The 27,337-nt window shown below is 49.4% G+C and overlaps 7 protein-coding genes across 7 annotated transcripts; 5 read left to right on the top strand and 2 right to left on the bottom strand.

The window, feature by feature from the left end:
* Positions 1–1,532: 1,532 nt before the first annotated feature.
* EI90DRAFT_3040610 (uncharacterized protein) lies at positions 1,533–4,674 on the top strand (the record flags this gene model as incomplete). Its single annotated transcript, XM_039059023.1, is given in 6 exon segments — positions 1,533–1,720; positions 1,780–1,922; positions 1,950–1,951; positions 1,971–2,122; positions 2,178–3,770; positions 3,826–4,674. Coding segments are annotated over 6 exon segments (2,910 nt in total), but the record flags the coding sequence as incomplete, so codon positions are not given.
* A 3,170-nt stretch (positions 4,675–7,844) lies between these two features.
* On the top strand, positions 7,845–8,913 carry EI90DRAFT_3013194 (uncharacterized protein; the record flags this gene model as incomplete). Its single annotated transcript, XM_039056640.1, has 4 exons — positions 7,845–7,970; positions 8,326–8,540; positions 8,640–8,729; positions 8,853–8,913. The coding sequence occupies 4 exons, from the start codon at positions 7,845–7,847 to the stop codon at positions 8,911–8,913; spliced, it is 492 nt and encodes a 163-aa protein (XP_038921017.1).
* Positions 8,914–9,535: 622 nt separating this feature from the next.
* On the top strand, positions 9,536–9,927 carry EI90DRAFT_2464846 (uncharacterized protein). Its single transcript, XM_039053065.1, has one exon. It carries the CDS (start codon positions 9,666–9,668, stop codon positions 9,882–9,884), a length of 219 nt encoding a protein of 72 aa, XP_038921016.1. The 5' UTR covers positions 9,536–9,665; the 3' UTR covers positions 9,885–9,927.
* On the bottom strand, positions 9,645–10,871 carry EI90DRAFT_3040592 (uncharacterized protein). Its single transcript, XM_039059022.1, has 5 exons — positions 10,720–10,871; positions 10,514–10,643; positions 10,384–10,484; positions 10,277–10,344; positions 9,645–10,247 (listed from the first exon to the last, which is right to left on the bottom strand). The coding sequence occupies exons 2-5, from the start codon at positions 10,562–10,564 to the stop codon at positions 9,988–9,990; spliced, it is 480 nt and encodes a 159-aa protein (XP_038921015.1). The 5' UTR covers positions 10,565–10,643; positions 10,720–10,871; the 3' UTR covers positions 9,645–9,987.
* Positions 10,737–11,723, top strand: EI90DRAFT_3040589 (uncharacterized protein; the record flags this gene model as incomplete). The annotated part of the gene is made up of 3 exons (XM_039059021.1): positions 10,737–10,742; positions 11,301–11,629; positions 11,703–11,723. 2 exons carry the CDS (start codon positions 10,737–10,739, stop codon positions 11,625–11,627), a joined length of 333 nt encoding a protein of 110 aa, XP_038921014.1. The 3' UTR covers positions 11,628–11,629; positions 11,703–11,723.
* A 790-nt stretch (positions 11,724–12,513) lies between these two features.
* Positions 12,514–12,809, bottom strand: EI90DRAFT_3040587 (uncharacterized protein; the record flags this gene model as incomplete). The annotated part of the gene is made up of 1 exon (XM_039059020.1): positions 12,514–12,809. The coding sequence occupies exon 1, from the start codon at positions 12,703–12,705 to the stop codon at positions 12,514–12,516; it is 192 nt and encodes a 63-aa protein (XP_038921013.1). The 5' UTR covers positions 12,706–12,809.
* Positions 12,810–16,548: 3,739 nt separating this feature from the next.
* EI90DRAFT_3118231 (uncharacterized protein) lies at positions 16,549–18,083 on the top strand (the record flags this gene model as incomplete). The annotated part of the gene is made up of 2 exons (XM_039063077.1): positions 16,549–17,504; positions 17,555–18,083. The coding sequence occupies 2 exons, from the start codon at positions 16,549–16,551 to the stop codon at positions 18,081–18,083; spliced, it is 1,485 nt and encodes a 494-aa protein (XP_038921012.1).
* Between the last annotated feature and the right edge of the window lie 9,254 nt (positions 18,084–27,337).

Below are 27,337 nucleotides of genomic sequence, written 5' to 3'. Positions count from 1 at the left end.
GAAGCAGTTTTAGCTAGAAGGCAAAACGGGTAAAAGAGGTCAGCGCAAGAGGAGGGGAGTCATCTGGGGCAATGTCGGTACTCTCGCTATTCTCAATTAGCTCAATACCCTGTTCAACCGATATTCATCGGCATTCAGCGAACAACAAGCGATAAAAAAAGTACGCACATTTTTGTATCAGTCGCTTGGGTCAAGCTAGAAGGACCAAACAAAATCGGCACTATTGGCCCTTCAATAAGAACGAACAACAAAACCTGGTGAGGATAAATACCCTATTCGCCTGCGAAAACTTTCCTTGGTCGCCTTGTTCATACCCCTCCCGCCCGTATATTCCGGGGAGATACTCTCTAACAGCTCTCCTAAACCTCTCACGCTCCGCTCGCACTTACACTCCTACCCACACTCCTCCCGCTCCCGCATCCTGTCCCTCCGCTACAGCCTTCCCGGCAATCTAATTCTGAGTAGGATTCTCGATCAATGGTAGATCGTATTCCAATAGCGCGACGCAAAAAGATGATGAAGGTGACGAATTCGGAACAGTGAATCCAATTTTTACGCTTGGAGCGTTGACCGCCCCCGTCAAATATGACAGGTGAAGGAAAAAAAAGGGGAGTTCAGCATTTGGCATACGCCAATGGGAGGGAGAAAAAGAAAATGTACCGGATATTCAACTGACCCAGACTAAACTTCGTCCCATCCCCATCTTACCCCTCGCCCTCAACACATCAGTCGAATTAGGGAGATGATTCCTCAAACATCATTTTATCCAGTGCAAGCAAGTGAATCGGTGTTGGCGCCACGCCGGTCAGCACTGGAACAGCCCCACGGCCAAACTGATTGGAGTGTTTGTGTGTTCTGGATATTTGCCTCACAGACTTCAAGCTGCTCCTGGGAGTGCCAAAGGCAGGCGGAATAGATAAAGAGGTAATAAAAATCAGTCTAGAGCCTAGATCATGCTCCTAACTGAATAGGATGAGGCACTGCGAGACGCTTGAGTGTGCAGCGCACTGGGGTCATGAGCCTTCTAGAATTTCAGGCTGCTGTCGGCGCGGTGCTTGACCATAGAGAAAGGAAAATTGGGTTGCAGAGAACGGTTTTTAATAATAGCTAAGCCATTATACGCTCCGATAGGTTTTGACGCACAGCCGACGATTACTGCCTTGCATCCAGAAAACTTGAATCTGATTGCGCTTCCATGATAAAACCGTGGGCATGATTCCAGCCAGGCAGGGCCCCAGCCCCTATAGAAGATAGAGATTCCATGCCACACCGGCGCTTACCGCCGGCCTTCGGTATGAAGTTCGTCATCGTCACTCATCCTGTTCTCTCTCGCAATAGATAAGCCAGGACTTAAGTAATGTCATCGCCTGGGTCGTGTCACCGCGCGGAGTCCATTGAATTCGCCGCTGATATTGGATTATATTGACCAAATGTATATGCTATGCCCTTCCTCATCCTTCCATAATCAGACGGCCTTGTGGCTCTGAGCATGTAGGCGCCCACACGTGCCCAAAGCTCCTCTCCTCCATCACCTTGTCCGCTATCGACCATGTCGGTGCAGCAAAAGGCTGGCGCTCTCAGGCAAAAGATCGACGATCTCCTCGTGGAGGGAGTTGACATCGCCGTCCCAATTCTCAAGGTCGTCAATGCTACGGCTGATTGGTGTCCCCCTCTAAAGATGGCGACTGGCAGTGCACTCTCCATCCTCGACGAGGTTAAGGTTGGCCATAATGTTTGCCTGGCCGTGAATAAAAGCTTACCCTAGTTTGCGCTATGTAGAAGTTCAAGGACAACAAGCAGGAATGGTCTGGTTTTGGGGAATACGTGGTCGACACTGTAGCCGAGGTGGTTTCAGCTATAAAATCCTATGATGCGTCGGCGGAAGAGGCAAAGCCGTGGGTTGAGAGCGTCACAAAGCTCGATAGGTAAGTTATATTCATTTTTGATATCGTTACTTACATCCAGTCTCAGCGCGCTACAGAAGATTAAGTCCGAAATCGAACGAAGGCTGAAAAAAATAGAGAAGCGACCGGCTGTCCTAAATGTTGTGTCCTACTTGAGAGACCCAGGAAGAATTGATGGCCTCAAGAAAGACTTTGACAAGGCATTGGCGTCGTTTCAGGTAGCTTTCCTTACAGTATACGTTTCATGGCCATCCTGATTTCCGGCCGATGCAGCTTAGGACGAATCTGATCGGTGGTGCCAAATTAGCGGCCATAGAACGTCGTCTACAGGACGACAAAATCCTCGATAGTCTCCAATACCCTCATATCGCCTACGATGATTTCACTCACGCGTGCCTAGAAGGGACTAGGATTGATCTCACGGAGCGTATCATGACATGGTGTCGCAACACTGGGGAGAATGAGAACCGGCTAATGCTCCTGACTGCTGTGGCTGGTGCTGGCAAGACTTCAATTGCACTCACTGTAGCAGAACGATGTGCCAGTGAAGGGGACGTTACGCTGTTACTTCACTTCTTCTTCAAAGCGGGAGAACGGTCGCGGCCCGATTTTCTATTCAGTGGTATAGCTCGAACTCTAGCAGACCATGACCCGGTTTACCGCACTTTTATAATCTCTTCCCTTCGAAAAGACCCTTCCCTCTCAACGGCCCCACTTGCAAAGCAATTCAGGAATTTAGTGGCTTTGCCTCTCCTCCATAAACCTCCACCTCCCGACCGTCCCATGGTGGTCATCATCGATGCCTTAGATGAATGTGACAAAGGAGTGTTCGAGTCCTTTGCCAATATTCTTCGGGAGGAAGTGCCCAGGCTGCCATCTTCCATAAAATTCTTTATCACATCGAGACATACTGATCTTGTTAGACGCTCCCTCTCACCCCAATTCCCTGTTAGACGTCTCACTATTGACCTTTTGGATGACCCAAATGTGCAGGACTGTGCTACATATATACGTTTCGAGCTGCAAACGCTGAAGAATTGGCATCCTGATTTACGGCGTCATCTTCAGGATGAGGATAAAACAGTTCAGGGGATCTTGGAACTTGCAAGTGGCTTGTTTATTTGGATCAGCACCATCTTTCGCCACATGAAGACAGCCAACAAAGATCCGATGAGGACGTTAGAGGGCTTGCTAAACACTGGCACGAAACGATCAAAGGTTCCTGCCGAGGGAATGATGGACCGCTTATATACAAGCATTCTGAAGAAGTGCGATTGGGAGGATGAAGATTTTTCCCATGACTACCCAATTGTGATGGGAGCAATCTTTGTCGCACAGCAGCCTCTGTCCATCACAGCCTGGGATGCAATTTTGTCACCTTTCCTCAAGTCCCCTGTTCGATATTCATTGGCTGAACTTGCTTCTCTACTCTCAGGGGTCGAGGATTCTCACTTTCCAGTTCGCATCTTACACCAATCTTTCCGCGACTTCATTGTCGATCGGATCGATCCCCCATCAATCAGCCCTTGTTGCATCCCAGTAGATGTAGGGACGGAGAATGCGAGAGTTGCCCTGCGATGTACCGAGATTCTGAATCAGGATCTTTGCTCTGTCAAGGGCTTAGGACTGATTGAAAACGTGTCCAAAAAAGACGAGCTGCCGCTCATTTGCCCGGAAGGGTTATCCGAGCACTCTCATTACGCATGTCGCCATATTGTCCATCACCTCAGTGGAGTCCAGGAACCATCACAGGAGCTTGATGGGTCAGTTTGCGTGTTTCTCAGTCAGCAAGCAACTCGCTGGGTGGAAGCCTGTGTGAGAATGGAGGGCTATATCAGCATCTCATCACTCCCTGAGTGGGCTAAGGTGTGGATTATCAGTTGTGTTAATGAAACTACCTAATTGACTCATGATCTTTCAGTTGGCTGTTGGCCACAGAGCAAAAGGTGCTGTCTGCACACTGGTCAGTGTGCTTGTCCGGCTTGTATGGAATTTGGAATTTTTTGCAAGATTCAAGGAAGCATATGAGGCAGCAACCGATTCTGTTGTACTCTGCCGTTACCTTGTTTCTGTCAACCCGGGGTCCTACTCCCTGGATTTGGCCAAGTCACTTGGGGCTCTTTATTCAGCTCTTTCCAATCTCGGACGGCACTCGGAGGCACTCCCATTCATTGAAGAAAGCGTTAGCCTCCACCGCCAGCTGGTTGCTGTCCACCCAGGATTTTGCACCCCAGATTTGGCCATCTCACTCAACAATCTATATCTTGCTCTTTCCAATCTCGGACGGCACTCGGAGGCGCTCCCATTCATCGAAGAAAGTGTCAACCTCTACCGCCAGCTGGTTGCTGTCCACCCGGGATCACACACCCCAAATTTGGCCATCTCACTCAACAATCTGCGTGGCGCTTTTTCCAAACTCGGACGGCACTCGGAGGCGCTACCATTCATCGAAGAAAGCGTCAGCCTCTACCGCCGGCTGGTTGCTGTCCACCCAGGATCATACACCCCAGATTTGGCCATATCACTCAACAATCTATATGGGGCTCTTTCCAAACTCGGACGGCACTCGGAGGCGCTCCTATTCATCGAAGAAAGTGTCAGCCTCTACCGCCAGCTGGTTGCTGTCCACCCGGGATCATACACCCCAGATTTGGCCATGTCACTCAACAATCTATATTTTGCTCTTTCCTATCTTGGACGGCACTCGGAGGCGCTCCCATTCATCGAAGAGAGCATCAGCCTCTACCGCCAGCTGGTTGCTGTCCACCCGGAATCATACACCCCGGATTTGGCCATGTCACTCAACAATCTATGTGATGCGCTTTCCAATCTCGCACGGCACTCAGAGGCGCTCCCATTCATCGAACAAAGCGTCAGCCTCTACCGCCAGCTGGTTGTTGTCCACCCGGATCATACACCCCAGATTTGGCCATCTCACTCAACAATCTATATTTTGCTCTTGCCGAACTCGGACGGCACTCGGAGGCACTCCCATTCATCGAAGAAAGCGTCACACTCCGGCGCCAGCTAGTTACAGTTCATCCGGGATCATACACCCCGAATTTGGCCACGTCACTCAACAATCTATATTTTGCTCTTTCCGAACTCGGACGGCACTCGGAGGCACTCCCATTCATCGAAGAGAGCGTGAAACTCTGGCGCCAGCTGGTCGAAATCAACCCAGGAGCGTACACCCCACAACTGGCCATTTCACTCAAGCATCTTCGCAACGCTCTTTCCGGTCTCGGACGTCATTCTGAGGCGCAGGTGGTTCACAGTTGAGCCACCCAAGTCCCGCGGTTCCACTCATTTCCCCTTGTCATTGCGTTTCCTTGCTACCTGCTCATGGAGAACACTAACAGCGATACTCATATGTACCTTATCTACAATTTTTCTTCCCGTCGCTCATCGCCGATGTACTGTTTGTGCATATCATCATATTAAGGTTTGATGGGTGATGAATGCTGGTGCAACGAAAAGACCCAATCGACAGGTCCACATCGTCCGATGTACCATGAGGGGCATGTGGACGTTGACAATTGTGGGGTGACTTGGGCTCCAATATGTAAGAGACACAACAAGCTTCGATTCGAGGACAAACAATATACACTCCTATCGAATGAATTACTACTATGGGTGTTCGAAGGGAGCCAGAAGTCCGGTATGTGTGAGATCGATAGGTTGTGATGCCATCAAGAGCGGCGGGCTTGAGCACGTCGGACTCAACTTCGCAAACGCAGCCAGTTGTATACATGGCAGGTAAATTAACTGGTTGGCATTGGGCCACCTCGAGAAATGGAGTCATTGGAAAGGGCAGGAGCGGAGGGTGTGTGTAGAATCACAATTGTATGACGCACATTGCTTATAAGTCTAACAAGCAAACCTTACAACTCAGCTTGCAAGGATCCGTAGAACTGATCGTGGGCCTTGCAATGGCCAGATTGAATCCAACACAAAGATATATGCACGCAACAAATACCTATATTGATAAATGGCCGATAGCCCAGGAAGACGTCTCGACAACGTACAGCATGAAGCCACCAGTTGTACCACAAGCACGGAAGAAACTAGCCCATCCTTCCGCTCTCACAACAACTGGATGCGGTTAGGCACTTCCTCATTTTCAATAACTCACCAACGGACAGATAATGAGAGGGTGTACTACACGTGAACGGTGATCTTGTTCATGATACCATCGTTTGCGAACATGACTTGAAGAACGGGAGGGATGTGGAATTGCCATGATACGGATGAGGAGGCTATCCCGGACGAACAAGATGACCAGCAAACTGAGCGCGAAGGGAACTATTGCGGAAACTGGAGTTGGGGGGGAAACATGTGTTAAAAGGAGATAGGCTTATATTATAGAATGACCGTTAATTCAAAGGTAGACCACCAGAATGCATCCGTTTTTTCCGAATAAGCATCATCTCCGAAGGCGATGAAATATCTGTGTTACTTGGCTCAAGACGTAATCGTATGAAGCCACTAGCTTGGCAGGGCGCAAAGTTAAAACTGCAACACAGCGAGCCAGACCACCGTTAACCAGAATGTGTGCAGACTACTTCCCGAGTCCTTGCGGCAACAACCTATCCGGATTGTGTCGGGTGCAATTTGTGGATATCGACGTACACTGTGACCCGACTCGACACGGAGTTGAGGCGGTTACCTTTCTTGGTAAACTCATTACCATGCTTGTGCGCTATTCAGAGCGCGTCCCTTATAAAGCGAGAAAATTCTCTTTCATATCTTTCCTCAATTGATCGCGTACTACGGAACTGGGCGACATATCTGCTAGTATTCTTTTTTGAGTTCTAAAAGTTTGAAGCGGATATGTTCCATTCGACGTGTTGTTGTTGCAGTTCAACAGGTGGCAAACAAACGAATGACGAATGAAACTATTTAGTGATAGCATCATAAACCTGGTGACTCTAATTGTAGTTCACTCCAGTTATAGCCCAAGTTTCGATCCAAACAAGGGACATAGGTAAGATTGACCTTGTGTCATAGCCGCCCGGCCCAATGATATCTGTGAACTCGCGACTAGCCTGAACCGCTTTCACCTATCCCACCCCTCAAAGAACCAAGGGACAAAGTATCAAGATCCAGGCCATAGATCCAGGCATGTGTGCGAGGTTGACTCATCCATGAGCATTGCCCCCATCGTACCTTGCGCCGTGAATGCTGTAAAGATGCTGCCAGCTGTTGCATATCATTTGTGTAACTTGAACCCGTTTCAAACCTTCTTGTTCACCTGTCTTCGAACCCGTCATTAGTTTTCGCACAAGGGACTGATTAATGGCGGCAGCCTCAGTCGTCCTTGTGACACAGTCATCCACTTTCCCTTTGGTCACAGCTCCCCCAATGTCCAAACGATGAGTAGGAGTGTCGGCCCGCTAAGATTGTCGCGAAAACCAATTACACGAAATCGCATCCCTGCGCAGTTTAGAACAAGCAGCATTGCTTTGAGGGGAGAATTCAACCCAATCATGGAATATGAGTCAGCCTGACATAGCTAGCGGTGCCTAGATGCGTTAAGCGGCACAAGCTGCGAGTCGGCAGTTCATTCGCCTAGTTGAACCCTCAGAGTTTGCATAAATGCATCTCGAAAACGAGGCATTGGGGATATATGCAGCCCTGCGAGTGGTTACCATGAATCCACCAAGTAAAATATAGACTGCTCCTTTGGAGAACTCCCTTGGTTCTTCCGATCCGTGCCGCAGCATGAGAATACAATGGGGTTGAGCGTGACAGATTCGATCCCCGCTTGACAGTAATCTCTCACTGTATCGATGGCGCGACTTCTAGAATGAGAGAATCCCCAAACCAGCGCTTCGATTGATCCGTAGCTATACATACCTTTTCTTCGACGTGTGGCTAGAAGATGAGGCGCTAAAATTTCGATACGGAGACTAGGAGGGTATACCAGCCTTTGAAGGAATGGACCCTTGTCGACGATCCCTTCGAGAAGACCATTGGTCAGCGAGGGGCCAGGCATCTGGGTACCTTAATTGGCTCTATAGCATGTGGAACATTCAACCTGGATTCAGAGGCATTCAGCGAACGGTAAGTGATAAAAAAAAAAGCACACTCATTTCTTGTATCAGTCGCTTGGGCCAACCTAACCAAAATCGGCATCATTAGCCCCTCCATAAGAACGAACAACAAGGCTTACTGAGGATAAATACTCAACCTCGCCCTATTCCCCTACGAAATATAAACTTGACCGCCTTGTTCATATCCCTCCCACCTGCACTCGTCCGCCCTCCCGCACCATTCCAACCACCCTGTCCCTCCGCTACAACAATCTTCTCCATACCAGCGGCGCCTTCCTCCGGCCTGCATCAAAAACATGCGATCCTCACTGTTCAATACATTCGCGTCCCTCCACGGTGATAATTGTATGCATTGTGGCAATCAGGAACAGCCCGATAGCAGCACCGCGGGAAGTCAAAGAGAGGCCGGTGCCGGTATCGATACCGTCGAGTGTCGAGATTATTACCAGGAACCCAGAACGCGTGCCCGCATGACAACAGTGGTACCATGCATGGCTAATCAGCTGGGAAAGTCCATTATTTCAGTGGCTAAGTTGCGAGGAGTTCACGAATGCAAGGGCTTGCTGCAGCCCGTTGACCAGTACGAGATCATCCAATAGCTATAGAATCCAAATTGGCCTCCAGCCTTGCCTAAGCAGGTAAAGTATATATCTCAATGGTGCTTCTCGATTATATATAGCTTGAGATCCCTACATCAATTAAGCAAGGATGGTGACGCTTGCCACAGCGTCGGGCACGAGTCGGAAATCCAGATTAGACACTCGATATCGTGAGTGCGAGAGGATACAATCGAGGCGAGAGGTAGCTAATAGGGGGGCCCGATATTAGCTATCAAGTATGGCTCGTGGTCGTCCACGTCATAGTAGTGTTTGGAATGCAGCCGCTGTCGTAGGCCGAAGAAGGGAGATGCGGACCTTCAGCGGCAAAACCACACTCAGATCCGGAAAGTGTAACAAGACCATACCTGGACTCGGAGAGGTCTATGTACAATGGATGTGGTGAGACAGGCCCTTGCATTTGCAGGTCTCAAGTTTGGGTGGAGTGTTGCCGTGGTGGGTCAGGCCATTTTGACGGTGGCGTGAAGGGTTGTTGTGGAATGACAAATGTCCAAAGGATTTCGAGCTTTAGGGATTCATGGCATTGACGTCAGTTCACTTAAGCATCAAAGCGAATATTGGGATTCGAGGCCATTCATTTCTGCAGCTGGAAGAGCCGCAATTGAGAGTGCACTCAAGAGTGGGCTCGTACATATTCGACTTAGATAGTGTGCCATTTCATGAAAAAAGGCTTACATGTCAGTGGGCCTGGTCTCCACGATCCTGTCAAATCGCAGAGGCAAGGGAATAGAAGATGGCGTGAGCGCTTGGACAGTGGCTTCTTCAATGAGTTTCTTTCCTTCACCCATATCGTCGTAGGTGTGCTCTGCATCTTTATGACAAGTGAACTGACAGATTATGCTGACGGAGACTCGAGAAGGGCATCATGGACTGTAAGAAGGTCAGTGCAATCGACACCAACAGGACAAGGAAGGTGCCGACTGTTTGTTTACACTTCGAACTCGAACATTGATTCATTTATTGATTACATGCTTATTGCTGGCGGCTCCTTCCGTCTAACGCCCCAAGACTGAGAGGAAGCGGATGAGCGAGTGAGCAACTGAGAAAATTTTCTCTGGCTGCAACTGCGTTCCACCCGTCCTTTCACAATGCACAAGCTCAAATGGATTCCAGTCGAAGAACTATCACGAAAGGAGCTGAACAAGCAAAAGCAACTGATAAATCAATGTATGAAACAGAATCCCGAGTTCTTAGAGCAGCTTGTAGAAGAACACGGGCCCTTCCCTCTTTTGTGGGATTTCAACGTTGCCGCTAGAGTGAGTGACGCTTCGATTCGATGCGGGAAAGCTGAACGGCTATCAAATTGATGGATCTAGGCAAGAGTGCAAGGACGCTCGAAGCGGGTGAAAGGGCCAACACTCACGGTCACCCGCAGTGAACACCCTATGGGCCTTCACTCGAGGGAGGCGGTCAAGGCTGCCATCGAGGGCCACCGGCCAGTGGTAGGATGCCATGCTGGCCCCTCCACAACGTTTGCTGTCCCCCTCCGACCAGACCCTCCGATTCCCAAGCCCCTCCCCGGAGCGGTAACAGTGCCACTGCACGTCCATGGGCAGCATGGAATGCACGCAAGCACACCAATTTCCTGGGTCCAGCCAGGCCCTGCTGCACCATGGACGAGGCCTGCGCTGCTACAACCCTTTCCCATTCCACCACCACCGCTGCCGTTACTACAACCGCCAACACGACCTCTGCCGACCCTCCAATCCAAACCCCTCATGTGGTCGAATATAGAACATGGACTCATCACCTCTCTGTGAGTTAAATCTTGTCTAGCTATCATAGCAAGGATCTCTGAAATGACACTGGGTTGCATCGGTCAGGGTGATGCGTACTTTCCGGCCGTTCGCGACCGGAGCCCAAACCCCTTTGGCGCGATAGGTTCGCACCTCCCCACAAGGAGGAACCTATGAGCGCGCGCAAGCTTGGTACCGACCACCAAGCGAAAGTCCATGCATTCCGTCGGTGCAACAAATGAATCGCCCATCCATATTGTAACTGTGGCGTCTTCCTAGTCGTTTCTTCCTCTTGTAATCTTTGTGATACTTAGTATGTGTTGCCGATATCGGGGCATCTTCATTGAAGTGCAAGAGCTGGCTCCGACTTTGTACGGGTACTAACCTAATATATCTTTTCGTGTCCGTAGCTCTCATGGTGACATGGTCGTTAACCAAGAGGGACCCTTGCTTTAATTTCTGGAGGATGGGCTTTAAAAGCTCACTGATTGCACCCGGATCACCGTGTGACAACATTACTTCTCGGGTCGTTTCGCATCGGATAACAATTTCTCTCGGCTGAGGCTATGTGTTTCACATTGGTCGTCCTCTCCTGCTAATCTCACGCACTCTCGAGTTGATGCAGACCATAGAGTCCCTAGTAATATTATGGGAAAACCTAGTGCAACTTGGGAGACCAACGCCAGCTTTCGCGCTGAAGTCATAACGTCATACGCCCCTATAACACCTGGTTTGAATGCATATATTTGCAAGCAGACGGCCGAGAACTTGGTGTCATTAATGCATGATGGCACACAGCTCGTAACTATATCTGGCGCTATCCTCTCAGTGGTACATATCCCGATAAGCTTATCGTGTTAACGTCAAATTAAACGAGCAACCACAGGGACTAACTATAGGCTCACAACCAGTATCGATTCCACGAAGGGGCCCAAGTGGCTAGTGGCTAGTGGGTGAAGGTATCGTAATGATCCAAAAGTGATGGAGCACCTGTTTCTGGTTCGAATACAAGTATGCGTTATGATCAAAGTGATATGTGCAGCTGCTTGTCGACGTAGCTTAGCTTGGCCGCAGGATACAGCTTTGCAGGATCAGTCTAGTGTCCTACCACATCTCATGCTCTGTATAGAAGAGAGGATCCGTAGGTGCTGGTACAATTGGGGCACGCTACTTTCACGTTGCGGGGTTGTTTTGAACGGAACAACGGATTTGGGACGGAACGTTTCAAACGCGCCCTTGCCGGAGTACGTGGGTTGGTTTGACAGTGGAACAACGCCCCTGGACAACTTGGAGCTTGGATTGCCAGACACATAGATGTTGGTGTAATTCAAGGCTAATGTTAGCACAGTGCCCCAACGGTCGATGATAAGCATAACTCTTCAAACGTAGACAACCGAAGAGCGTGGCTAAGCAGCTTTCTGCACCTAAGACTTATTCGCATTTCTTGGCCTGAGTACAAAAGCGATGCCTCTGAAGTGCGGGGTGCAGTACGCACGACCTTAAAAACTATATCGCATCCCTGCTCGTGGAAATGCCAAATACCATTGCTTCAGACACAACTTCCGTCCTGAGATAAGCTAAGGATGAGAGAAAACATCTTCGGGTCCTTCTCCGACCCAGCGGCGCCTTCCTCCGGCCTGTATCGAAAACACCCGGGTCTCACTGTTCACATCCCTCCTCGGTGGTAATTGTACATATTGTAGCAACCAGGAACAGCCTGATAGCAGCGGCTGCCGTGATACAGGAACTCGATGCTACTATCGATATCGTCAAGCGTTAATATTATCACCAGCAACCCAAAATGCATACCCGCATGGCACGTGTGTGTTTGGTCAGCTGGGGAGTTAGTTCAGCGGCAAAGTCGCGAGGAGTTCAGAAATGCAAGGTTTCATTGACCGCCTGGTGGCGCAAGTTTTGCCCAAGTAAGTGATAGTAGAATGCGCCAGCGCCGCTTTCCACAGCATCCGGCATGAACCGAAGATCCAGATTAGACACTCGATACCGTGTGTGCGGGAGGATACAAACAGGTAGTCAGTAAGGCGTCTCAAGATCAGCCATATTCTTGATCTTCATGTCTGATCCGAGTACTTGTGGCAGACGGAAAAAGGGAGATATAGACATTCAGCGGCAAAACGATACTTAGATTCAGAAAGTGTGGTGAGACCGTATCCAGTACGCATCGGTCTGGTTAGCCTCTGAATCACAGAAGCGCCGAATGGGGCAAGACAGACATACTTGTGTCCACGGATCTTAAATTTGGATGAAGTGTCGCAGTGCGTAAGTCAGACCATGCCATATTGCAAGTGACATGGAGGGTTGTTGTGGAGTGGTGAATGTTCAGAGGATTTCGAGCTTCAGGAATTGGCGCCAGTCCGGAACGCGAACCATTCATTTCCGTCGCTGGGAGTTTGATCACACGTGGCTATGGACTCGGTTTAATGGTATGTTCGTCTCATCTCAGAGGGCCTGCATGTAAGCGGGCCTGGTGTCCATAATCCTGGGAGTCCGAATTGCAGTGGTCGCGAAGAATCAAAACGGTGTATAAAGAATGCCCTTTTCACGCGGGGCGGAGTTGGCAGATGGAACAGATTTTGAGAGGTAGCTGCGAATAAGGATCCCAAGAGTGTGTGGATGAGAGCACGTTGATAGAAATAGAAAGGACGGAAAGATACAATAATGGGGATTCATAGAGTCGAAAGGCGAAGCGTAGATGGTAAGTCAACCCGCGAGAGATCCGCCTCTTGATTTGTGGCAAAAAACGAACAAGCCAACAGAGAGGTGAAACCTTGACCTCCAAATTCTTCGGCAGGGAGGCCACCAAGGAGTGAGGTGCTTACAGCATCCGAAGCGATCAGTGAGAACCAAACGGGAGGGCCTCCATGAAGCGGCGACGCGGGATAAAGCGCCAGGCACTGGCCCAAACAACTGAAATTGGTCGTGAGAACTGAATCGCGTGCACTGTTGTCTCCCTAATCACGCGTCAACAACCCACTTTCCTCGGCAATTCCCGTTGTTTCTTCCTATTTCGTTTCGTTTCTTTTTTTTTTTTTTGGTGGAACCTTCGGTAGCTTTTGCGGGCAGGATGCCTGAAGGTTTGTAGGGAAGGGCGGGGCCTTCCAGAGGGCAGTGATGATGGGTACCTCTGTATGACGGGAATTGCCACCACGGGGAAATGCGTTTCCGCACTTGGCGAAGTGGTTATCGCTCTGTGTGGGGCTCCCGTGACCGCGGGGGGTTACCTGCACTGCAGGTCACTCTGCCTCCCCCATAATTATGTAAAACGTGCCACTTTTGCTTACGTGTTGTATTCCGCATTGTATTACCTGCACAGCCGTTCGGGTGAAATTACGCCATTTTCTGCCACTTGTCATTTTCCATTTAGGTTTCATGACCTTGTGACTTTTATATTTATAACGTACAATTGGTAGACAAATCAAGTGAGTCACGCTGAAAATCCAGTGAGATTGGCAAAACCCAACGTGAGCGTCACCTACAAATCTCTGAGGCTTGATTTTGGGCTCTTTTGGTAGAGGAGAATTACTGTATGTACATGACCAACTACCGGTGACGCGTGACGCGAGCCTTGCGGTCCGGGTGTAAGTCCGTGTTTGTGATGCATGACACCGGGGATCCGGTTTGTTGTCCCATTGTCACGCTTTTTTTTGGGAGCCAAGGTGTGGCTGTGCATTTGATTCAATTTTTGGGAAATTCATTTGCATTTAAGACTGACTTCACCATTGGAGACTGTCACTCTCACACACATACCGCTGTTGCAGATGTCACACATGCACCGCTATCACCGGTTGTCTGTCACACCTCATCAGGAGCAGCCGGTTTACTCTCCCGGTGTGATGCTCCAACCCCATCCAGTAGTTGGTCATGTATGTACAGTAGATCTATCCATGTACCGAGTTTAGGGGTGAATGCCCAACTACTTCAGGAGTTAATATGAAGAACTCTGCCCTTCGCAATGTCAGTGCTTAGTCCAAGCACACCTGAATGCATGCCCAGTGCTTACCTGGCCAAAATTCCCCTTACTTGTATCTTGTCAGGGGATGACTCCTGGGTCCCCATGACCCTCCCCTATGGTCCACAGTCTCTGGTCTGGCCAGCCCTATCCAGGGCACAATCCTACTGTGGGTAAGGAGATGAGAAGGAAGCTAACTCCTCATCTTCCCACAGTGGCCACCATATCAGGAAAACTTCTGGGGATACCCGGAAGTCACATGAAGGGGTAGGAACCGGGCCCAGAGCATGCGGCGCGTGGAGCATGCGCACGTGTGGGAAGCATGGCGGGTGGAAGCGGGTCCGGACGCGGGTCCGGGTCCGGGCTAGTCAGGGTGTGTTCCCTGACATATCTGCACCCCTACCTGCCTTACTCATCGTGCTAGGCTGCGTCCGATGACACAGCCACAGCCTGCATCTGCTAAAATCCTGTGTTGTACTCATGAATTGGCATGTCAGCCTGCGATGTAGCCCATTCTTGAAGGGATGCAGCAGACACATGTGTCACGGCCGTGCATTCCGGCCCGTTAGCCGCCCGTCCCAATGCCGCCCGAGCCCGTTACCGCTATGCGAGCGTGAGCGCGAGCCCCGACCTCAGCCCTATCCTCCCTGAGGACCCCCTGCTCACTTCCCCGCTTGCCCCTAGGCTCCCCTGCACCTGGCCGACTCCCCCACAGCCACGCCGACCTCCCTGCCCCGAGTCCGCCTCTGGTACCGACCTAGCGTGACTCCGCGACATCGCCTACTCCGCTATGATACCATCGCCGCTATCGCGGCCCTACACCCCTTCGTTTATTTATCTGTTATTGTTTGTTTTGACCCTCGGTCATTGCCGGCCGCGGTGCGGCCAACCCCGCTCTTTGTTCCTATTTGCTTCCGGACCCTTCGGCCTTCGGCCCGGGTCCGCTTCTATTCATTTCACCTTCATATATATATCCTGTATACTACATTATAGTACCTTAGCTCTAATATCGACTTGACCACGACCCCAAGCCCTGACCCCAACAAGGCAGCCCCAGTAAGTTCGAAATGAGGGCCAAGAGACAACTAGGGGGCACAGCACTCCCTTTAGAGTTGCTGAGGCCAAATGCCCTACCCTCGGGCCTTGTCTGAGGCATCGCGGCCATCGCGGCCCTTAGCGGTCCGCATCGGCGACCTTCGGTGCCCGACCCTGGATCAGTATCTAACAACATGCCCAACTGCACAGCTCTTGGTCTGACCCCCCCACTGTTGCTGCACCCCCACTTGCCCTGCCGCATGGGCGCTTTGGGCAAGGGAAGGAGATTTATTAGTCGATACTATTGACCAATTTTCAGTGCACTTGTCTTATCCTCATTTGTACACTTGTCCCCCCCCCAAGTCGCTGTTCTGATGTCCTCTTTCTGCTCCCCATTTTCCTATTTGTTTCCTATTATCCGGAACACTTCCGCTATTGTCTCCACACACTTGACATAGCCTGATGCCATGATTCGGGATCTCTCCTGAGCATAGAACATCTACGCACTCTTTTTGTGTGGAATAATGATTTAATCATGGTTCACTTTTTTCTGTACAACTGACTAGGGTGTTGAAAAGCAGTGCAGGTCAGCGTGTGCGAAGGCACGCACTCTAGTCCAGTATACCCACTAAAACCCCATTGCACTTCAGCCAATTCTCAGGGAGGCTTAGTTCGTTCTCTAGGGTGCCGCACCAAGTGTGTAGAATGAGCCATTCGGGGAGGGCTCTGTTGCGGTATTTCTTTATATTCGTGAGGTTCCTGTCCTGATTTAGTTTTTCGTTTATGGCAGCTTTATAGGTGTTCATGGCTTCGTTCAGTGAGATCTTTGGTTGCCCGGTCTCATTGTCACTGAGGACTCTCTTGCATCTCAGTTTCCATATTTGCCAGGTGCATTCGGTGATGGCGATCCCGAGGAATCTGGATGCGCCGTGGTTTATAGTGCCGTTACGATTTTTGATAACGGTTAGTGGGGCAGCCATTATGTGGTATATTCCCATATTAACGGGCCAGTCTATACCTTTTATTAGGCTCATGGTTTTTATGGCAGCCCAGATGTTATGGAAATGGGATTTTCCCATTTTTAGCCTCTTATGGGCTCTATGCAGCACAATATCACGTGACATGTAAATAAGAACAAGATAACCAACTATTATCACCCAAAACACCCGATGTCCATGTTATTGTAAACACCACTGTTACAACATCTGTTACATTAATTGTAACATCTTCTCAATGTCACGGCCCCCTCCTGCACCCGAACGCTATAGAAATGGGCCAATTAGGCCCCATTTTTATAACAATGGTGTCGCAGCCGCTTCCGCTTCTGACCAGCAACCGACAATGCGGGCTTCTGTGCAGGAGTTAACCCCATCCAACTCAGCAGCTGAGGCCCTCAAGGCTGCCGAGTATCGTTACATGGTGAAGGAAATGCGGCGCGCAGTGGACGAGTTCTCACGCCTGTCCTTCTACCACGCCTGTCCCTCTCTCGACCTACTGCAAGAATGGAGGCGACTGGGTCCGGGAAACATCGAGGCTCAGTTGGTTATCGACTGGACCACTGAGTTTCTACCCAAATACCGCCTTACCCTGGAGGCTGCCCGAGAGTTCAACGCGATTTTGCAAGCATCGCGCGATTTTACCCGAACCGCATCGTTATTTGGGTATATGTCGGGTTCTTTCGAGATAGACCCAGGCAGGAAGTTCTGCAGCCGTTTGGCGACTCTGGGGCTGTCGAAGCTAAGTACCTTTCGACTGGGTTTGGAATGTTTGATCAGGAAATTCGCTGAATTTTATTTACATTTCGAACGCGTCAGCAAGGCCGTCTCCCTCCTACACCCCACCCTTCCTGACCCAGGTCTGCCACCTGGCGTTTTCCTTAACGGGGTGGACTCTTGTCCCCCGGGTCGCACGCTCAGAGAGCGCCAACCACCCTCGCTACCGGTACGCTCATTCGAGCGCCAAGTACCCGCTAGCCTGCACTTGGGCCACTCCCTGGTGGAACCTCAAACGCCCACGCTGCCGGTACGCTCTCGCGAGCGCCAAGTCACCGGTGACTCAGCCATGGACCGCTCCCTCAGCAAGCGTCAATCGTCCACGCGCACGGTACGCTCGCCCGTTGAGCGCCAAGTAGCCGTAGCCGCCCCTGCGTCGTGTAGCACCCAAGAAATGCCACGTCAGCTCGTTGCGACGTGTGCCTTTCCTGAGTCAACACGACTGGCTCTTGCCCAACCGTGTCCAGCCATCCCACCACCGATTCCATGGCATTCGCGCCCGGTAGCCCCACCCCCCTCTCCCACCACCTCTCTGCATCGTCCAACGACCTCACCACGACCGTGTCCGGCCATCCCACCGTCGATTCCATGGCATTCGCGCCCGATCCAACCGCGCCTGGCCATTCCACCCTCAATCCCATGGAATTCGCGCCCGATCACGATGTGCGCGTCGTTCACAACGCGTCATTCGCCCCTCCAACCACGTCTGGCCCCTCCCCCACATCCATCTTCGACTCCAGCGCGCCCGGCAAACGCGTTGCCGTCGTCGTCGTCGTCCCCGTCGTCATCGTCCCCGTCCCCCTCCACGCCCCCTCCCGCGCCAAATCTGGCGCGTCTATCGACTCTGACGCGTCCAGTACCACGACAGACGCGTCCTGGAGCCCCTCAGCCGTGCCCACCGTCAAAATGGGCGAGTCTGACGCCCATCCAGCCACGCACGGACCCGGTACCACTTCCCCCTCCCAGCCTTCCAAGCCGTCTGCGTCCACCGGGTGAGCCACCACCCCCGAGTCCGCGTTTGCCACTCTCAGAGCCCTGGAGGCTGGACTGTGGGGGGCTGCTGTGTGGCCCATTGGAGTCTGGGGGGGCTGGGACCCCTTTTTTTTTTATTATATTTTCTTAAAATTTTTCATAAAATTTATTTCTTAATCTAAACCTTGTGCCAAGCTTTCCCACCGGGTTTTGGTGCTGGCCAAGGGAATTTTTCTGTATTGTGGGGCTTCTCACAACTTTTCTTTCTTTTCTTTTCTTTTCTTTTCTCTTGTTGATGTCCTGCACAGAGACCCATAAGAGCCTGGGGGGCGATGTTATGGAAATGGGATTTTCCCATTTTTAGCCTCTTATGGGCTCTATGCAGTACAATATCACGTGACATGTAAATAAGAACAAGATAACCAACTATTATCACCCAAAACACCCGATGTCCATGTTATTGTAAACACCACTGTTACAACATCTGTTACATTAATTGTAACATCTTCTCAATGTCACGGCCCCCTCCTGCACCCGAACGCTATAGAAATGGGCCAATTAGGCCCCATTTTTATAACACCAGAGTTTTGGGCCCTGGTTGTGTGGGCACTTGAAGATAATGTGGTTCATCGATTCTAGGGCATTGTAACGGGTCTATCCAACTAGACTCACAACAGAAAAGAGGGGGGATAAGGATCTCACTACAAGTCAGGTCTGAAGTGGGGTATATTGGTCCTCTCGGGTGTGGTGCTGATACTCTCTACCAAACTGTACAGCGGGTCATGGAAGAGTCTGATAGACAAAATAGGAAAGAATATCACATGACAATAAGAAAATGGAAACATCGGCCTCTAGACATCGGAAATGGAAACAGAAAAATTAGGAAAAATAGGAAATGTGTGTAAAGAGTGTGAGGGGATATAGGCTACATGTGATGGATGTGAGGTGCTTGCTGAGGGTGGTAGAATCGCGGGATTTGGCTCGTTTAGGGTACACCGGCAAATCCCTGTTACAGCGTTACACTTAACGCATTGACCTCTGTCTTCATAGCCTGGGATTTTGCTCCAGTAGGTGCCATCTTTGTGGGCTCCATGGACAAGTTTCCACAGGAAGTTTCTGAGGTTGGGGTTCTGTTGTAAAGACTAGTCAGTTAGTGACGTAGTGCTTGCAGCTACACTCGTGCTATAACGAAGGGACCTGAGGTAAGACCAAAAGATGATCTTTATTAAGCCTAGCTAATTGTGTATTTATACTACATTGGGGCTATGCTATAGATCGACGGACGCACGGTGTAGGAATATAAAAGTTACAACACTAAAACAACCAGAAACCATCACAAAAAATTGGATAAAAATCATACAACCTCCACGGACCAGAAATAAAAATAGGAATAAAATCATAACTCAACAAAATGAATTGAAATAAAATATCGGAAAAATAATGAAGAACAGAGTCGATGGATTGAGTATCTACGCGAACTTTCAAGTCTAGGGATTAAAAGATGGTTCAGAAAATGAAGAAAAACAGCAAATAAACTCACATGAAAACAAAAACAAGGTTTCCTGTATCAAATAAAATATTAGAAATTCGTGGTAACGTGGGAAAATAGTTTTACGAACGTACGAAACGAATGACAAAGAGAAATCGGAAGGAAATCAAGGCATTCATATAATGAAAAATGGTCGGGTACGAGGAAAAGATGAAAGAATTGGAAATATCTATACGGGGAAAATAGGAAAAAAATATGAATCTTTGTCGGTCTTAAAGAGTTGAAGTATAGGTCTGTGTACGAAAAGATTTCATGTTAAAATCTGAAGAATTGAGGGAGAAATGGATTTAACAAGATTAAAACACACTTGCAGAGAAGACTGGCTCAAACATCCTGAGTTTGTGGTTAAAACGGATGAGCTAGAAATGCGAAATTAAATAGTTTGAGTCCAGGAACGAGGCATAATTTATCCAGAATTAATTGTAAGAAAATGGATGAGCTAATGCCAAAGCAATCTGGAGAACCTCAAAATTAAATCTTGAAAAATTCATATCTTCATAAATAATCCTCGTAGTTTACTGTTGTTTATACCGACGGAAAGCTACACCCTTAAGCTAACAAATAACCCCATGACATGTGACCTAGAATAAAGTGAGTAAACAAGGGTAAACAAGGTCATGATGGGTGTTAGGCAATGCAATTGGCTAATTCCCACACCAAAACTTCCAGAAAGTTCTAGAAGCAGAATGGGATGCTGATCACTTACATAAGAGGATTGCTAAGCTCAATATAAGATTACTCAGCAATGTAAATAGTAAAGTGACATGTGAAAACAGAGCCCTTAGGAAAGGTATAAAAGACCGCATTTTCTGGTCTGACCCCTCTTCCTTCTTTACTCCTCTCCCCTACGTGCTCTGGCTCATAGGTCATAAGGCGTCCTAATAAAAATTAAGTTTTATTAGTATAAGTGTGCAGTTCAGATCACATCTGAGTAAAAGTGATCAACCCTCAGTAAAAAGTTAAGAAGAAGTTAAGAAATAGTGACGTTGAGTCAAGACGGTTGGAGTCGCTCCGAGTTAAAAGTGACAAGACAGAGGTGAAACGACTAAAAATAGTAGGTCTATAGCGCGATTTTCGTGTGGAACAATCAGGTAGACAAGTGAATTGAACCCTGAGAGTTACATAGACACACAAACAATTAGTAACACATACAAATATCAATACACAAAGCAACCAAAACGCTACAGTGGTTGAGTTAAAGTACCAATACTAACATATAAGTATCAGAAGAAAGAACAGCCTTTTATAGGATTTCTGTTCTCCTCCTTCACCGTATACTTTACCAGGTACCGGAGTTTTTGGCATAGCCACTTAGAGTCCAGGATTTTCTCGACCTCATACTCCTCTTCTCCATTTATGAGGTCTGGGCCCGGGCGGGGGTCAGCGGGGCGTTGTAACGGGTCTATCACCACTAGACTCGAGACAGAAGAGAGGGGGAGGGTTGGAGTGGTCGCATGCACAGGTTTGTTAACTGGGTGTGGATTCCGCTACTCCTCACTGTCTAGCTAACTATACAGCTGGTCACGGTATCACGGAAGAGTCCGGTAATGACAAATAAGGAAAGAACAATAAGAAGGGGAAACATCAGGTGGAAATGGAGTCAGAAAAATCAGGAAAAATAAGAAATGTGTAGGAGGGAACATTGGCTAAGGGTGGTAGAATCACGGGATTTGGCTTGTTTATGGTACACCAGAAAATCCCCGTTACAGCATTCCGCGATTTCATCAGGGCGGTGCGGTCTGATGTTCGTCACGGATACAACTGGGTGGATCCCTCTCTGTCGGGCAGTGAGCCGGAGTTTGACGGCAGCGGGGGAGATGACTTTAACGATCGTGAAGGGGCCAGTCCATTTATGGTCTAGCTTCTTGGTTGGGCAATCAGTTGTATAGTTCTGGGTGCTGAGCCAGACCCGGTCGCCTTCTTGGTACGTAGGGGCCGCCTCGCAGTTCCGGTCATAGTAGCGGGCCATCTCGTCCGCTGCATGCTCTAGCGCTGCCTTCGCCTCTTCCTGCATCTTCATCATCCTCGATGAGAAGGCATCAGTGGCTTCTACCTCGGATGTGCATGTGGGCTCTGTCCCCATCCTGGGGTGTTGGCCAGTATCGAGCTCGAAAGGGGTACAGCGAGTAGAGGAGTGGATGCGGTTGTTATAGGTGAACTCCGCTAGCGGGAGCCAGTCTGCCCAATCATCTTGGCGGTGGTTGACAAATACCCTAAGGTAGGCTTCCACTTCTTGGTTTACTCGTTCCGTCTGCCCATCTGTTTGGGGGTGATAGGGGGTCGAAGGGGTGAGCTTGATGCTGAGGAGGTCCGTGAGTTCTTTCGAGAAGCATGAGACAAAGGCGCTCCCTCTGTCACTGAGGATCTCTTCCGGGAGGCCGTGGTGCTTCCAGACGTGTTCGAGGAAGAGCTGTGCGATTCCCACCAAGTCCACCGTTGTCACTGTTGGGATTGTGTGGATGCGTTTGGATAGGCGATCCACTACGACCAGCACGGCATTGTAACCCTTTGACTTGGGGAGTTCTCCAATCATGTCCACCAAGATCACTTGCCAGCAGCGAGCGGGGATCTTGTTCGGGGTGAGCTTCCCCACTTTACGGGAGGGGAAGGATTTGACACAGTTGCAGATGTCGCATCCGCGTACGTACTGCCCGACATACTCCGCCATCCGTGGCCACCAGTAGTTGCGGGAGATGAGTTCCAGGGTTTTCCACCACCCTGGGTGCCCCATCTCCCGCGTGTCATGGTGGAACCGCACCAAGTCATGGCGGAGTTGTGGGTCTTTCGGTACGTATACCTTTCCTCTGTACAGAACCAGCTCTCCTTGCCTCTCCCACTCATCCGACCTCAGCGTGCCTTCCCCAAGTTCTCGCATCGCCTTCACCACCTTCTCATCTAGGTCTTTTGCCCTGCTGATCCTCTCAAGGATAGTCATCTCTTCGCCTTCCACTAAGACCGCTGTAGGAGAAATAATATTCAAAGAATAAAACAATGATCTATCAGAATAGTCAACGAACAGGTGACAAGTTCAGACGTTTAACAGATCTCATGATCTTTATGAGACTGGACAGACATTAGATCATTATAAATTATCTACACCCATGTAGTATGAGATTTAATCTACTACAATCATGCCTAGAACTTGGCATAGGTGTAATATTCAAAGAATATAACCCTACAACAAGAAAATAGCACATAGATGGCAGAATAAGAAGGAACATTGGGAAAGAAATGTGAATATCTCGGGAACCAGTAAACTTTTGACTGTAATCTTTTTACCATCTGAAAGGACTGTTTCTTAACTTTATACACGGTTTTGTTTCATTCTAAAAGCTTCAAAACTGACGGAGATATCGCTCAAAAGGCGAAACACCTTATAATTCATATATATTTATTTGCTAATTCTTACAAAAAGTAATGTGACTCAAGGGAAATATATTGGCGCCCGGAAGTCTGGCGGACCGAATACCATATGATAGAGTATTCCCCGGCGCGGGCGGACAGTTTTTGATCGCATCAGAAGAGGAGAAAATGCTAAAAAAACGGATCTTGTATATTTTCCCATGATTCATCAAAACTTTTTGATTTTAAGCTCAAATAAATCGGAACAAAGGAATGATTGATGATCTGGATCTCGGATCATAAGCATGAAGTGATTCAGAAGTCCGCGGATCAGTTAATTAATTGGGAAGGCTCTAGAACATTAGTAATGATGCGGCTTCACAAAAGGGGGTCAATTAGAGAACAGTCTAGAAAGTTCCTTTATAGCCGAGTCATTTCTAAAGATAACCGTTCGTAATTAAGGCGGTGTAGAGCATAGCTTCAGCGCTACAAGATCCCGCTGAGATCGGCCCAAAAGACAAAGAAATGAATTACTTATTGCTGAGTCATGTCCTAAGTCCATTATTAAGCTTACACAGCCCAAGCCCCTATATCATTCTAGAACTATCTATAATACAAATGTAGCACATGTAACTAGTGCAAGGCGTGGGAGTAGAGAGGCCTCTGAAAAGCATAAAAGGCCACCGCTTCTGCCCCCTCTCAAACCTCAGGTAGAAATAAAAGTTTAATTCTCCTCACCAGTGGTTGGTTCGTTTGCTCCAAAAGATAAAAGCAAATATTAGTTGTTAGCTAATATAAAACTAACACGTCACTCTAAGCGTGAGTTAGGGTCAGTTAGACGCCGCTGAACAAAAGTGTCATAGTGAGAATTAATGAGAATTTGGTGGAGGGACTTCTTAATTGAATAATCTCTCAGCAATACTTGGTTATCACACCACAGGAGAAAAGTGAGCGATCCTGAACCTGCTAGATAACTAGCATGCACTCTAAGCGATAGAAAGAGCAGTTTGGTCACTCCTGTATTGAGTAACATTTATTGCGGAATTATTTTATTAGCAGTTTTCCTTCAGTAAATTATCAGGAAAATCACGTCCTACTGAAAAGTGGTAAATATAGGTGTAATATTGACTAGAAATCATAGTAAAGTCAATATAGAATTTTATCCATAGACGATCTATACGTCAGGTGAGATCGTTGGGGGGTGTTTATTGTTGTTTAGACAGTGAACAATCATATATTTGGCAACCAAAACACGGTCAGTACGCAAATCAGCACAAACTCTAATATCGTTATTGGACGTAGGAAACTGGTTACATAAGGTGATCCAGCTCCACTCCTTCACCGCCTCCACCGTGCGGGCCTCGAACCAGGCGGGTTGGAGGAGAGTCAGCCCTTCGTTGTCGTCTTTACCCTTTGGGTGGTCAGCGTGGCATGTGAGCGCATCGGGTTTTCCCATGAGTTTCCCGGGGCGGTGGATGAGGGTGAAGTGGAACTGGGAGAGGAAGAGTGACCACCGCACTTGGCGCCAATTCAGCCGTTGCGCGGTGTGGAAATACCCTAGGTTGCGGTGGTCAGTGTAGACATCCACTTTCTCCTCTGCTCCTTGTAGGAAGTGCCGCCATTCCTTGAGGGCGCGCACTATTGTGAGCATTTCCTTGTCATACACCTCGTAGTTGCGCTCTACATCTGTGAAACTCTTGGACATGAAAGCTACAGGGTGGAACTCCCTGTCTGTTTGGAGCTGGGATAGGACCGCGCCAGTTGCAAAGTTAGAGGCGTCGCACTCAAGCTTGAAGCGGCCTGTATCAGTGGGGAAGGCGAGGACCGGGGTGGAGGTGACGGCGTTGTAAGCGGGCTCGGGATCTAACCCACTAGGAAAACAGGAAAGGACGGGGACCGAATTGGTATCCAACAGGTCAGGGAAAAGGGGTAATGGTAATGGTGATATGGTATGGTCCGGTGTGGTACGGTGTGTTGGAGAACGGATATCTGTTCCCATCGGTATAGAGTTTAACAGCCTATACCGGCATGGTCAAATGGGCGAGTTGTGTAATGGTAGCACACTGAGAGGTCCTGGTTTCGATGCCAGGCTTGTCCATGATTTTATGTCCTTGTCTTGTGACCTTAACTGTATCATTCAGTTGGATCTCACGGAGTAAGTCCCGCGGGGCAACGTGAAATTTCTTCACGGTGCGTGGTGTACTCCAGTTAGTCTCTCACCCCACCTCTCTGGGTGACACTAAGGCGAGGACTGATCTAGAGGTCTTCTTACTGATGTTCTTCGTCGTAATACTCCCTACTAGCTTGGGAGGGGCAAACTCGGTGGTTTCTAATCCAAGGGGAAAAGTAGATACATCCTCATGTACAGGTATATATGAGAAATGATCAAATAAAAATGATAAAAAATATCCGATGTGCCCCATGTGCTTAGGTGGATCATATGGGTAACAAACAATATCGGAAAAAAGAAGGGAAAACAATAATCAAGAAAACAATAAAGCAATAAATGATTTCCAGCCAAAAAATACCCAACTCTATCCATCGCCAATGAACTCCCGCTAATCACGGATCCTAATACTCCTAAATGACGCGTTTCCAGCGGTACCAATATCGTCCAAATCGGTGCAGTGGTTGCTGAGATAAGTGAAATCCAGTCTGAGTGTGGCCGCGCTGCTGGGTGGGCGTGGGAATTTGGTCTGGAAAAATAGGAAAAAATCATGGAAGAGTAGGAATGGTATATGAGGACGTGTGTGATGTGTTTCGTGAAGTGGGGATGTGCAGGGATGGGGAAATCGCGATATTCGGTTTGTTTATGCAGTACCGGCTGTGCCCGCCTACAGCGTCTTTAAGGGTGCGGAAAGCACGGTCCTCGTCTGGTCCCCAGGCCCACGCTTTGGTTTTGCGGGTCAGCGCGTGGAGGGGGTGGGCTGTCTCGGAGAAGTCCTTGATAAATTGGCGATAGAAGTTGATGAATCCCAGGAAGGGTTGTACTTCTTTGACCTTGGTTGGGGTTGGCCAGTCAAGAACTCCGTGGACTTTCATGGGATCCATCGCGATGTTTCCCTCGGAGATGATAAGGCCGAGATACTCGATCCACTTCTGCTCGAACTTACACTTCTCCAGCTTTAAGAAGAGTCTCCGCTTCCGCAGCATCTCTAGGACCTCTTGGACGACCCTCCAGTGCTCCTCTAGGGTGGCTGTGAAGATCAAGATGTCGTCCATGTAGCAGATGACGACCTCTCGATCGATGAAGTCTCGGAGGATGTTGTTCATCATTGTCTGGAATGTCGCTGGGGAGTTGCACAGGCCGAAGAACATGACGGTGGGCTCAAACAATCCCCTGTTGGTCGAAAACGCTGCTTTCCACTCATCGCCGTCCTTGATGCGGACATTGTTAAATCCCCAGCGCAGATCTAGCACCGAGAAGTATTTGGCGTTTTGGAGGCATGTGAGGACGTCCGAAATGAGTGGGAGGGGATATCAGTTTTTGACCATGATCTCGTTGAGCTTTCGGTAATATTGGACGCCCATATGCGCCCGTTCTGCAGGTTCTCACACAGGAACTCGTCTAGTTCCTTCTGCTCTGGCCGTGACAGGGGGAAGGTCCTCCCTCTTGGGAGCTTGGCATCCGGCACTAGGTCTATTGCATGGTCCCAGGGCTTCTGCGGAGGTAGCTGGTCGAAGGCCTCTTTAGAGAATACGTCTCTGAAGTCCTGGTACTGTTCTGGGACTAGCACTTCGAACGGTGCCGGGTTGTCAGGGACGCGTCCAGGGTAGAGGAGGCCCAGGTGAGACGCCCGACACTAGAAGCCTCGCGAGGTGTGGAGCGGGCGCGCGTACTGGCGGGCCCGGCTCAGGAGGCAGTCCCTGGCCACTTAGACTGAAGTGGAAAAGGGTGAGAAGAAGGCTACTTCTTCGGTTCCCACTTCAGGTATGTTTATATACATGCGGCTTAGGTCACATGACGGGTGCCACGTCATCCTCGCATACAGCCGTAGTCACCCAGGTGTCCCCATGGGGGATCCCGAGGGCGTCCGCTGTGGGCGTGTGAGCTGGACATAGCGGGGATCGCCCGAGGCGCCCGGGCTGGGCGTGTCGTGAGCGCGCTGCAGGTGGGTCAATGGTACATTGATACAAGGAAAGGTCATCCGTGTAGAATAAAGAGAAAATAAAGAGAAGGTGAGATAAGTAAAGAGAGAGTGGAATGGAGGAAGAAAGAAAGAAGAAGGGGGGAAGGAGGTAGGGGAGGACTGGGTGGCGGGGTACCGGGTGAAGTGGGGCTGGGTGGGGCCGGGTCAGGCGGGTGTGCCCTGACACGGGTCCGCTCCTGGCTCGCGTGCCTCCTGGGCCATCCGCTGGGATGGCGTCGTGGTCGCTCTTAGCTCGT

The sequence above is a fragment of the Cantharellus anzutake genome (assembly GCF_015039405.1).
Source record: "Cantharellus anzutake strain C23 chromosome Unknown EI90scaffold_7, whole genome shotgun sequence".
NCBI lineage: Eukaryota > Fungi > Basidiomycota > Agaricomycetes > Cantharellales > Hydnaceae > Cantharellus > Cantharellus anzutake.
Note: the sequence above shows the minus strand (reverse complement) of the source record. Positions and strands in the feature narration are given on the sequence as shown.

Excerpts from the sequence above, each read along its gene's own strand:
- EI90DRAFT_2464846 (XM_039053065.1), top strand. The coding sequence starts at position 9,666 with ATGCACAAGCTCAAATGGATTCCAGTCGAAGAACTATCACGAAAGGAG.
- EI90DRAFT_3040592 (XM_039059022.1), bottom strand. The coding sequence starts at position 10,564 with ATGGGCGATTCATTTGTTGCACCGACGGAATGCATGGACTTTCGCTTG. Across the intron at positions 10,485-10,513 it reads GCATGGACTTTCGCTTGGTG|GTTCCTCCTTGTGGGGAGGT; the intron begins GTCGGTACCAAG and ends GCGCGCTCATAG. Across the intron at positions 10,248-10,276 it reads TGAGGGGTTTGGATTGGAGG|TAACGGCAGCGGTGGTGGTG; the intron begins GTCGGCAGAGGT and ends TGGCGGTTGTAG.